The following is an 11,778-nucleotide window of genomic DNA, read 5'->3' as shown; positions in this document are numbered from 1 at the left end:
CTACTCAGGTCATGCAACAACTCAACAAGGAAATTTACCTGGAAGCTCCGGAAAACATCTATGGCCCTCTGAAACTCCAAGTCAGAGGGCAGGCTAAGTACTGGTCTTTGGGTACTCTCCGCAAGATGAGGAATCGTACCCAGAGTGGCACCTACAACATTCATCATGTCAGCCACCTGCTATGATTGCAATAAAAAGACTACAGAGACATACCTGGAGCAGCCGCTTGTTTGTCTTTTTCAACACCTACTACGGCCAGCGATCCGCCAGTAGATGTTGATAAGGCAGCACTTCCTGAGCCCGATGCAGTGGCGGGAACTTCCGCCGAACGGATGACATCTTGGAGCATCGACATGGTAGCTCCAAGACGACCGGCGTCAACCCCGGGCACCTCCTCAACAACTAAATCCTCAAAAGGAACAGATATTGTAGTCGAGGGATCCAGCCCTACCCCTGTTTCTACAGGGATAGTTTCCTCTGCATCTCTGAACCAAAATGTGTCACTACGTGATTTTAAGCCAACTCAAAGTCATTCAAACAGACAAGAAAGCTCACCAGGTTGAACGTGGCGGCAATCGCACACGTTTCTTCTCGGCGACAGGCGGCCGAGTATTGGGCGCCGCGGGAACAGCTACCGACGCTCTCTTCTCACCAAGGCCTATAAAGCCAAAGTCAAGACTACAATATCACTCAAACAAATACAATCGGAAGGGACAATGCTTACCACTGGCAATCACATTGGACAGCAAAGTACCAGTAGCAAGTACTGACGACACCTCCTTTGCAACACCCGCTACTCTAGCAGGCAGCCCCAGGACCGCCTGGTCAGTAATGGGCGGCAGGGCAGCCGATGAAGTTGGCGCGGATAGCTCGGGGGCTACTCCAGTTTCTGTTGATAGCACCTTCTCAGGCACCATGTCAACAGATACATTACCGACTTCTTGGTCGGTCATGGCCATTTCTTCAGAAACAGCCTCATCATCACCAAGCGCCGTATCTATAGCCTTTATGAACAAGAGAAAATTCGTCGCATCCATAACAAGTTCAAAATCATCAGCAACAGATAAGTTCACGACTACATACCTTGGTACCCCGAGATTCTTAGGGGTTGAAGCAGACTTAGCCGCAGACATCTTGCGGATTACTCTGCGTCTCTTAACAGGAGGAGAGGGCTCGTCCTCCGACTTCTCAACTACAGCTTCTGACTCTTCTTCCGACTTCGCCAAGTAGCCGACAAGAACTCGAGACTACAAACAACAAGTCGGTATCAACAAACAAATATCACAAAGTCAAAAGAGAACAAGTCAGGTGCAAAAGACATACCACTTCTGGCTCATACCAGGCGTCATACTGACGAAGGGCCGCAGGGATTACTGGTACTCCTTGATAGTTCCTGAAGAACTTGGCCAGGAGCGCCTCTACGTCATCATCGGATATATCCTCATCGGACATACGCGATGGATCCTTAAGACCTGCATACTCGCTTCCCGAGTGAGCACGTTGTTGAAGTGGCTGGACCCTTCTCTTCAAGAAACTGGCCGCCACATTGATTCCAGTCAGACCGAGTGCCTTCAACTCGGTAATCTGCTGCATCAGGTGATCCAGCTCGGGAGTGTCTTCGGGTTCGCTCACCCAGTTTTCTGCATGCTTGGGCGCGTGACTAGTCACCACAGGCAAGCGAGGTTCATGGTTCCCGATGTAGAACCACCTTTTCTTCCATTCACCATGGGAATCAGTCAAGTTGTACTCAATGTATGCACCCGAGTTGCTGAGTTGGAACCCGGCGCCTCCGAAGACTTCTGTCCTTTGGGCACTCGGCTGAGGCTTACAACGGAACAACTTCCTAAACAATTCAAGACTTGGAGGAACTCCCAAATACACTTCGCAGAGGTGTACGAAAATCGACATATGCAGTACACCATTGGGCTTCAAATGCACGAGTTGAAGCTTATAGTACTCAAGAATACCTCTGAAGAAGTCGGAGGTTGGCACTGCCAACCCCCTTTCCACAAAATGCGCGAGCATCACTGTCTCGCCTGGATGTTCCTCAAATTGCCACGCATTGGGAAATGCGGGGCGCCACTCAAGAATCTCCTTCGGCTGTAGGAGCTTTGCGTTGACTAGTGCTTGGACCGCTTCCTCCTTCATCACCGAATGTTGCCACGTTGCCCCAGGCGGCGGCGGCGCAGTCTGGTTCGTCGGCCCCACCTTCAGCGCCGGCAGCACCAGCTCCTTCCCCTTCTTGGATTTCGCCTTGCCCGTCGCCGGAGCCTTACCCTGGATCTTCTCGGGTTTCTTGCCCATCTTCTTGGTGCGCATCCACCGATTTCAACGTCAGCAAAAGGCACTCACTCTCGGATCTCTCTCAAAGGGGAGCAATGATGGCGGCGGTACTTGGCAATCGCGGCGGCGCAAGCGTGGAGCAGAGGCACGGATGAGGAAGAAAAATAGATCTGATTACTGCAGGGGGTAAACCTAACCGAAAGAGGGCCCTCCAGTTTTATCTCCGCCACCTCCGTTTTTCATGCGTCAGTTGCGCAACGGACAGATTAATTGCAGATTAATCGCCTCTTAACACTCAATGGCTACTCTTTTCAACGGACTGATGACCACTTCAACGACAGAGATCGCCCAAGTGCTCGGGGGCTGCGGGTACCGTACCCGTTGGTCAGTTTTTTCTTTTTTCCAAGATCTCCAAGGGTAAAATGGACAAAAGCTAGTTTGACCCTAAGCCTGACTCTTCGACTCAACCTAAGGCTCGGGGGCTACTGCATATGGAGTGCGATTGACATCGCACCACCATATAAAAGTACTCGGGATGGAGACAACTCGAAAGAGCAAAAAGAGTACCTTCCAGCCACGCGACAGTACTCGAGCACTTTAGTCTGTAACCTCTACGACCAGCTACTCGGATAGTGCCCGGAGTGCCCAAGACTGTGACGCACGACTACAAAGTACTCGGGGGCTTGTCGGGCATACACCTCAGGTCCACAAGTAGGCCTTGGATGGCCCACCAAGGGACGTACTCGGACAAGATCAGAACAAGGATGGACGTATCCTACTCGGACTAGTCAAGTATGTTTATGGAAAACTACTCGGGCCATTACCGAGTAGAACTCTGTAATAGTACCCGACTAGGACTCAGACTTGTAACCCTGCCCTCCCGTGTATATAAGGGTGGGCAAGGACCCCTCTCAAAACAAGAACCGGGACAAGACCTCAACACACGAGGACAACTCCAATTCATCAAATACAAACCAATACACAGGACGTAGGGTATTACGCGATCTAGCGGCCCGAACCTGTCTAAATCGTGCCCCTGCGTCACCATTGATTCCTTGATTCTCGACGACCCTTACCGCATAAAAGACCACCTAGGGTACCCCCTAGGCGGGCTGCCGGTCTAAAACACCGACAGCGACGCCAACGCCGCAATCGTCCGTCTATGCATGTAGGAGTAGACCAAGTCTTAAACATTGTTTTCACACAACCATAGACATATCATTCTTAGAGATCACACAACCATTATTTTCACTCGCAAATAAATAACCATCCTTCATCAAACATGAAGGAGACATAATGTTTCGACTTAAACTAGGAACAAAATAACAATTATTCAATTCCATAATAAATCCTGACAGGAGGTGGAGTTGCATCGTCCCGACGGTCAACGCAACAATTCTTGCATTATTGCCCATGCGGAAATCAACTTCTCCCTTTTCAACGCTTCTACTTCTTATCATTCCCTACATCGAATTGCAAATATGAGCAACAAATCCGATATCAAATACCCAAGAATTAATAATTGTATCAGCAAGAAATATGTTGTCTATAACATTAACAATAAGCGTACCTGAGGTGGAAGTACTCTTACTTCCGCCATTCTTCAACGAAGCTAGGTACTGCTTGCAATTTCTCTTCCAGTGACCAAGTTCGTGACAATAAAAGCACTCTTTATCTGGAGCAAGTCCAGATCCAGCTTTAACCTTGGGCGCTAGGTTTGGCTTGGCAGCCTTGCCCTTCTTCTTCCAATAATTTCCCTTCTTCTAAAAGCTAGGCTTGTTCTGTATAGCCATCACATGGCTGCTACTAGCACTTTTCTTAATGTCAGCCTCTGTTGTTTTAAGCATGCCACATAGTTCATTCAGACCCTTCTCCGTCCCATGCATATGGTAGTTCGAGATGAAGTTTCCATAGCTAGATGGAAGAGACGAAAGAATGAAATCAGTATCCAACTCTTGGCCCAGTGGGAAGCCTAGCTTCTCCAATCGTTGAGTGTAACCAACCATCTTGATTACGTGTGGTCCTACTGCTGCGCCTTATGCTAGCTTGCTCTCCACAAAGGCCTTAGACACATTGAACCTTTCAGTCCTAGCCTGTGTTTGGAACATGTCTCTAAACACCACGATCATATCATGCGCCTCATGGTTTGTTTCAAACTGCATCTGCAGCTCGGGTTCCATGCAAGCAAGCATAAGGTAGCTTACTTCAAGGTTAGCATCACATGCTTTCTTGTAAGCATTCTTAACGGCAGCAGGTGCATCATCAGAAGGTTCTTCTGGTAATGGGTTGTCTACAACATCTTCCTTTTTCTCAGCCCTGAGAATAATTCTCAGGTTACGGATCCAATCCGAGTAGTTTGTTCCATTCAACTTGTCCTTCTCAAGGACCGAACGCAAAGCAAATGGTGTGGTGCTGCTAGGTGCCATTTAATCTACAACAAAAGTAATGCAAAATACACTAAGACAAACATATCCATGATAGAGCAAATCACATTAAACTATTTAACAGAATCTACTCCCACTAAAATCAATATCCCTCTATTGGTACTTAGTGATTTAGGATCCACAACTAACAAATCTACTAGTGAGCTTTAGCATCACTGCTAGCAAAAAAGGTAGATCGGTAAGCAACTTCTTGCTAATCATATCACCTATGACTCCTGTTTTTGGGTGACATCTCCATGTGTCGTTGTCAGGATTTGCGGATCAAGACTCAGACTAGTAAATTTCTTTTATGCGCGTAAGGCTTCGGATGGTGGCGTGGGAGACATGGGGTTAGACTGGTTCGGGCAAAGGAACGCCCTACGTCCAGTATCGAGGCTGCTCGTGTTACCCACGCGGGGTTCTGTAGTAGGGGTTACAGGAGGGCGAGAGAGGGAGCTGATCCCAGGTCTCTTGAGAGTGCAATGGCGCTCTAAGTGGGTGTGGGTGTGTTCTGCTTACTTGAGAGAGAGAGTCCCCTGTCTCAGGACCCCCGGTCCTCCTTTTATAGCGCAAGGATGGAACTCGGGGTTACAGATGAGGCAGGCATCAGGAGAAGTAGAAAGAGATAAGCTAAGTAAAATATGACATGAGGAGAGGGTCCCAGGGCCGCCGCTCTCGCTCCGGCCTCCGGTCCCTGTTAGCGCGTCCGTCGAGGGAGGGCGGTTTCTTCCAGACCCTGTCCATGATCTCTCCGGTCGCCGTTGCTGCCGAGCACGATGATGATCCTCAGCCTTGGCATCTATGCCCGCCGGGGAGGATGGCCGATTCTGTTACCCTGCTGATCACCCGTGAGATGCGGATGTCGCATCCCTGTCATCGGGAGCGTGGGGCGCGAGAACGAGCGGAGCGCCCTCCTGTGTCGTTCGGCGCGGGCCATGAGTACCCTGCGGCAAATCAGAGGGAGCCGTGGCCACTGCAGCTCGCGCCGCACGGCCGCGCATGGGTATTCGTGACTGGTTACGTTGGGGGTGCCACTCCCTTTCTGCTTGACAGGGCCGCGGCGCATTTATGGTGAGGTCGATAGGGGGACCCACGAGATCGGCGCCCTGATCCTCCGGTCCGCACCCGAGGTGGATATTTATCTTGTGGACCCGAGCGAGTCCGACCCCCGCGCTCAGGGTCGGGCGAGGCGGAGTTTTTGCGGCGGGGGTCGGGCGCTCCCGACCTTGGTCCTCTAGGTCGGGCGAGGCAGAGTTTAGTCTTCAAGGGGTCGGGAACATCCGACCCCAGGTCGAGTGAGGTGGAACGTGGCCTCTCCCTCCCTTATTGGGCCGATGGCAATCTTGCCATCTTAGGTGGGCCTGGGCCTTTACGTTTTGTTGATTCCATGGGCTAGGGGAGATCGTTAATATTTCCCCCCAACAGTAGCCCTCGAGCCTGTGGTGGAGCGGGAACGCTCCCCCAGAGGCTGCTGTGGTCGCCGTCATGGGATCCTCGCGGTTGATCCGGGACAGGGGGAGTTGTTCGGATGGCTTGATTGAGGGGATTAATTGGGCGACTCGTCCTGTGCGCTACTCGGCGTGGGGGGACTTCTTGTCATTCCCTTCTGTCTGCGAGCCTTAAGTTGAGACCACCCGCATGGCCTTAGGTTGCGAGGCCAGCCCCTGAGCCCCCGCGCGTTGCAGCGGACCGGTCGGAGGTTGGGTCGACTTTTGTTCGTTCCCCCTCAAGCGTCTGTTCGCTAGGATGGAGGGGGCGAGCCGTGCCACGCTATCCTCGTCGGATGAACTATGGTGCTCTTTGAGCTATTAACGGGTCGATTCGAGTGGGATCCCAGTCCCCGTTCGGGGGGGTCCGGCTTGGGCCAAGCTGGTGGCGTACCCCAGGCTCCGGCCGGCCAGTTCATATAGTTCCCGAGTCCGTTCGGTCGGATCCGGGGGCTCATTGCCCTTCTTCGGGGAAAAACCATGAACTTTGATGCCAGTCCGGACTCGAATGTGAGCTTGAGACGCCCGGGGCTGTCACGCGCCCGGGTGATGGTCGCTAGCGGACCCGTCCCTTTTCACCCCTCGCTCGGGGGTATCCTGAGGAGGCTGCCGAACCCGTGGCGGGCTAGCCTTCAAACCTCTGGATTGTAATGGGTCGTAGGGGCATTTTCAGCCCCATAACCTTTTTTACCTTTTGATGGGCCTTGGGCTGAATTGTAGCGGATGTCGCGTCTTGGGCCGAACGTGGGGGGCGTCGTGTGCGTGTCTTCTAGGAGACGGAGTTGCGGAGGGTGCTGACCCGTGAATCGAGGGAGGAGAGGATGTTTCTGCTGCACAACGTGCGCGCGGTTTCCGAAAAGAGAGCGGGCGTGATGGGAGCGTACCTGGCGCTGCATTTATTGCGACAAGGGAGTCAGTTGTGCTTCCCTCGTGCCTTCCCTATAAAACGAGGGCTCCACCTCACTGGTTCCGCCCGCCTTCTACTTTCGAGTCTTTTCGCCTCCCTCACTCGCCCACAGCTCATCCGTGCCCGCTTCATCTTCCTCCACTCAGCGCCACGCCCTTTCTCCCCATCCCCCGTCGAGTTCCTTTCTCCTCCGGCGATGGGATCCTAGGCGATTTCCCACTTTAACTCCTCGCGCGCCGAAGGCCTAGTGAGGAAGGGCCTCCTTTGTGAGAGGACGAAGGCGGGTGAGTGGGAGCTTCCGGGGATGGAGCAGGCGTCAGCGCCGCCCGCCGGCTACATCGTCTCCTTCGCGCACTTCCACGAGCGGGGGTTCGCGACTCCGCCGAGCCGCTTCTTCCACGGGCTCCTGCATTATTATGGGCTTGAGCTGCAGCACCTCAACCCCAACGGGATTCAGCACATCGCGGCGTTCGTCATGCTGTGCGAGGGGTTTCTGGGCATCGAGCCCAACTTCTCACTGTGGAAGTATTTCTTCACGGCCAGCCTGTACCAGAAGGCGGAGAAGAAGGGGAGCCAGCAGCGGTCGCCCCCGGTGCCGATAGGGTGCGCAGGAATCCACCTCCGCCATACTCGCTCCAAAGAGTACATGGCGATGAAGACCGCGGCGTCCCACAAGGGGTGGCACAATCAGTGGTTCTACGTGAAGAACTACTCGAACTCCCCCATGCCGGAGTTCACCGGCCGCACTATCGAGGTGGCGCCGGAGATGTGGGCGTACGACCCGGTCGATAAGGAAAAGAAGCGAATCCATGGCCTGCTGCAGGCCATCGAGCACTTGAAGAGGAGGGGGTTGACCGGAGCCGGAGTTATCGGGGCGTACCACGCCTGGCGGGTGGCGCCACTGATGCTCCAGGTCCGCTCGCTCGCCGACATGACTCCGGGCGGGCCGACCGAGGGTGGCGGACGGGTGCGCTTGCCACCTCCGAGATCCGACATCGGATTCGGGAGGCGCTGGAGGACAAGGACGCCGACTACCTGGTGCCCGGGCACCCTCCGATGCGCTCGGACGAGGACTTCATCGACCTGGTAAGGATTTTGTGCGCCGACCTTCTTTTTTCCCGTTTCTTGGTCGCTGTTCTAACGTGGGGCCTTTTTGTGTTTGCAGGGCAGCATGACCCGGGTCGTAGACTCGCGCCCGCCGGTGCTGGAGGACGCCGATCGGCGGCTGCAGAACCGTCTCCTTGCTGAGGAGCAGAAGCACCGCAAGGACAAGGAGACGGCGAAGAAGAAGAAGAGGGCCGCCAAGGAGTTCCAACGACGGCGGCGAGGGTAGGTCGTGTCGGACGACGATGATGATGATGATGACGACGATGAGAAGGAAGATGAGGATGATGACGAGAAGGAGGAGGAGCTCTTCCTATCCCCCCGGTCGGGCGCGCTCGTTATTCGGGAGACGCGCTCTCAAACGGCCGCGGGGGATGAAGCGGGCGGTCCGTCCGCCCGGGGCTTAATCCCGCAAAGCTCTGGGGCCATGCTCCAGGGGTCGGCGCGGAGCGCCCCCCAGGGGTCAGCGCAGAGCGCCCCCCAGGAGTCGGCACGGAGTGCTCCCTAGAAGTCGACACGGAGTGCTCCCCAGGGGTCTACGGAACCCACCCCCACCCCCGCGCCTGCGGCCCAGGAGCAGAGGAGCGGCGACAAGCGGCCGTTGCCGGACGCCCTGGGGTCGGCGTCCGGCTCGGAGGCGAAGCGCGCACGCCGTCCTTGCGCTGGGGGAATGTAAGTTGGATTTCCTTGCGAACCTCGCTCCTTCCCACGCATTGCGTCTGTTTTCGCTGACGTTTGTTGATTGTTTCGCAGCGCCGCCCCCCGTGGCCTCGTTCTGCAGCTGGCACCCAAGAAGGCGCTGCGGTTTGCTAGGTCATCGGCTGCCTCGTTGAAGCGCCTTGCGACGTGGTTGAGCTCCAGCCCATCGAACTTGTCTTCAAGCTTGCGAACCTCGTTGCAGTAGGCTGCCATCTTGGGGTCGTGGCAGCTCCACTCCTTCATGACTTGTTCAATGACTAGCTGAGAGTCGCCCCGGATGTCTAGTCGACGGATGCCCAGCTCGATGGCGCTGCGAAGCCTGTTGAGGAGGGCCTCATACTCGGCAACATTGTTGGACGCAGGAAAGTGGAGGCAGATCATGTACCTGATGCGCACGCCTAGAGGAGAGACGAAGATGAGGCCTGCTCCGGCACGGGCCCTCATCAACGATCCGTCGAAGTACATTGTCCAGTACTCCTGCTTCTCCGGCGCCGATGGTGTTTGGATCTCCGTCCACTCTGCTACAAAATCGGTGAGTACCTGGGATTTGATGGCGGTGCGGGGGGCGTAGGTGATGCCCTGGTCCATGAGCTCGAGCGCCCACTTCGCGATCCGTCCCGTGGCGTCCTGGTTCCGGATCACTTCGCCTAGTGGGAACGATGAAACAATCGTTACCAGGTGGGAGGTGAAGTAGTGGCGCAGCTTCCTCTTCGTGATGAGGACGGCGTAGATGAGCTTCTGGATCTGTGGGTAGCGTGCCTTGGACTCAGACAAGACCTCGCTGACGAAATACACCGGGCGTTGCACCTTGAGAGCGTGTCCCTCCTCTTCTCGTTCCACCACAAGGGTCGCGCTAACCACCTGGGTGGTCGCCGCGATGTAGAGCAGGAGGGGCTCGCCGTCGGTCGGCAGGACTAGGATCGGGGCCTTCGTCAGGAGGTCCTTGAGTCGGTCAAGTGCCTCTTGGGCCTTGTCGGTCCATTCGAAGCGGTCAGTCTTCTTTAGGAGTCGATAGAGAGGGAGCCCCCGTTCGCCAAGGCGCGAGATGAAGCGGCTCAGACTCGCTAAGCATCCCATGACGCGCTGGACTCCCTTTATATTTCGGATTGGCCCCATGTCGCTGATGGCTGCTATCTTCTCCGGGTTGGCCTCGATGCTGCGCACGGAGACGATGAAGCCTAGCAGCATGCCCCTCGGAACCCCGAAAATGCATTTTTCGGGATTGAGCTTAATACGCTTGTCCCTCAGCCTTTCGAAGGCTAGTTCGAGGTCAGGGACGAGTTGGTCGCCCTTCTTGGATTTGACTACGATGTCGTCGATGTAAGCCTCAACGGTCCGCCCGATGAGGTCCCCGAAACATTTCAGCATGCATCGCTGGAACGTAGCTCCCGCGTTTTTGAGGCCGAATGGCATCTTAACGTAGCAGTAGGGGCCGAAGGGGGTGATGAAAGAGGTAGCGAGCTGGTCGGACTCTTTCATCACGATCTGATGGTAGCCGGAATACGCGTCAAGGAAGCTAAGAGTTTCGCACCCGGCGGTTGAGTCGACTATCTGACCTATGCGTGGTAAAGGAAACGGATCCTTTGGGCACGCCTTGTTGAGACCGGTATAATCAACACACATCCTCCATTTCCCATTCTTTTTTCATACAAGAACAGGATTAGCTAGCCACTCAAGGTGGTACACTTCCTTGATGAATCCGGCCGCCAAAAGCTTCTGGAGCTCCTCGCCGATGGCCTTGCGCCTCTCCTCGTCGAAGTGGCACAGACCTTGCTTTACTGGCTTGGAGCCGGCCTTGATGTTCAAGGAGTGCTCGGCGACTTCTCTCGGAATGCCGGGCATGTCCGAGGGCTTCCACGCGAAGACGTCGTTGTTCGCACGGAGGAAGTCGACGAGCGCGTTTTCCTATTTGGGAGATAGGGTAGCGCTGATCCGCACGGTCCGGCCGTCGGAGCTACTGGGGTCGAGGAGAACCTCCTTGACGCCTTCGGTGGCCTCGAAGGAGGTGGCCAACTGCTTGGAGTTGGGCTGGTCCTCGGCGCCCTCCGCGAGCTGGACCGCCAAATCTCCTGTGAAGGTGATGGCCGCAGCGTACTCGCAGCATTCCACGTCGCACTCGTACGCCTTTTGGAAAGATGTGCCAACGGTGATGACCCGGTTGGGCCCCGGCAGCTTGAGCTTGAGGTAGGTGTAGTTGGGGATGGCCATGAACTTGGCGTAGCACGGCCGCCCCAAGATGGCGTGGTAGGTTCCACGAAATCCTACCACCTCAAAGGTGAGGACCTCCTTCCTGTAGTTGGAAGGGGTCCCGAAAGTGATGGGCAAGTCGATTTGCCCGAGAGGCATTGCCTGTTTCCCCGGCACGACGTCGTGGAAAGGCGCCTTGCTGGGGTGGAGGCGGGAGCGATCAATCCCCATGGCGTCGAGGGTCTCGGCGTAGAGGATGTTGAGGCTGCTGCCTCCGTCCATGAGCACCTTGGTGAGGCGTGTCGTGCCGACGATGGGATCGACGACGAGAGGGTAGCGTCCCGGATGTCTGACGCGTCCTAGGTGGTCGGACCGATCGAAGGTGATGGCGGACCCCGACCAGTCGAGGAAGGCCGGCGTCGCAGGCTCGGCCGCGTAGACCTCGCGGCGTTCCAGCTTCTGACGGCGCTTGGAGTCGTGCGCCGCCAGGCCGCTGAAGATCATGAAGCAGCCGTCCACCTTGGGGAAGCCGTCTTCCTTCTCCTCGTCGCCCTTCTTCTCCTCGTCGGGCTTCCGCTTCCGGTCACCTTTCACCAGATTGCCTACGAAGTACCTCTTCATGAGGTTGCAGTCCTTGAAGGCGTGTTTTGCGGGGAACTCGTGGTTCGGGCACGGTTCCCCGAGCAGC

General features: G+C 55.5%; 1 protein-coding gene across 1 annotated transcript; it reads right to left on the bottom strand.

Annotated features, from left to right (window-relative positions):
• Positions 1–10,808: 10,808 nt before the first annotated feature.
• On the bottom strand, positions 10,809–11,372 carry LOC140221990 (uncharacterized). Its single transcript, XM_072291953.1, has one exon. The coding sequence runs from the start codon at positions 11,370–11,372 to the stop codon at positions 10,809–10,811; it is 564 nt and encodes a 187-aa protein (XP_072148054.1).
• Between the last annotated feature and the right edge of the window lie 406 nt (positions 11,373–11,778).

Source organism: Setaria viridis, chromosome 2, assembly GCF_005286985.2.
Source record: "Setaria viridis chromosome 2, Setaria_viridis_v4.0, whole genome shotgun sequence".
Taxonomy (NCBI): Eukaryota; Viridiplantae; Streptophyta; class Magnoliopsida; order Poales; family Poaceae; genus Setaria; species Setaria viridis.
This window is presented reverse-complemented; position numbering and strand designations above follow the sequence as displayed.

Coding starts and splice junctions, on each gene's coding strand:
- LOC140221990 (XM_072291953.1), bottom strand. CDS start 11,372: ATGGACGGAGGCAGCAGCCTCAACATCCTCTACGCCGAGACCCTCGAC.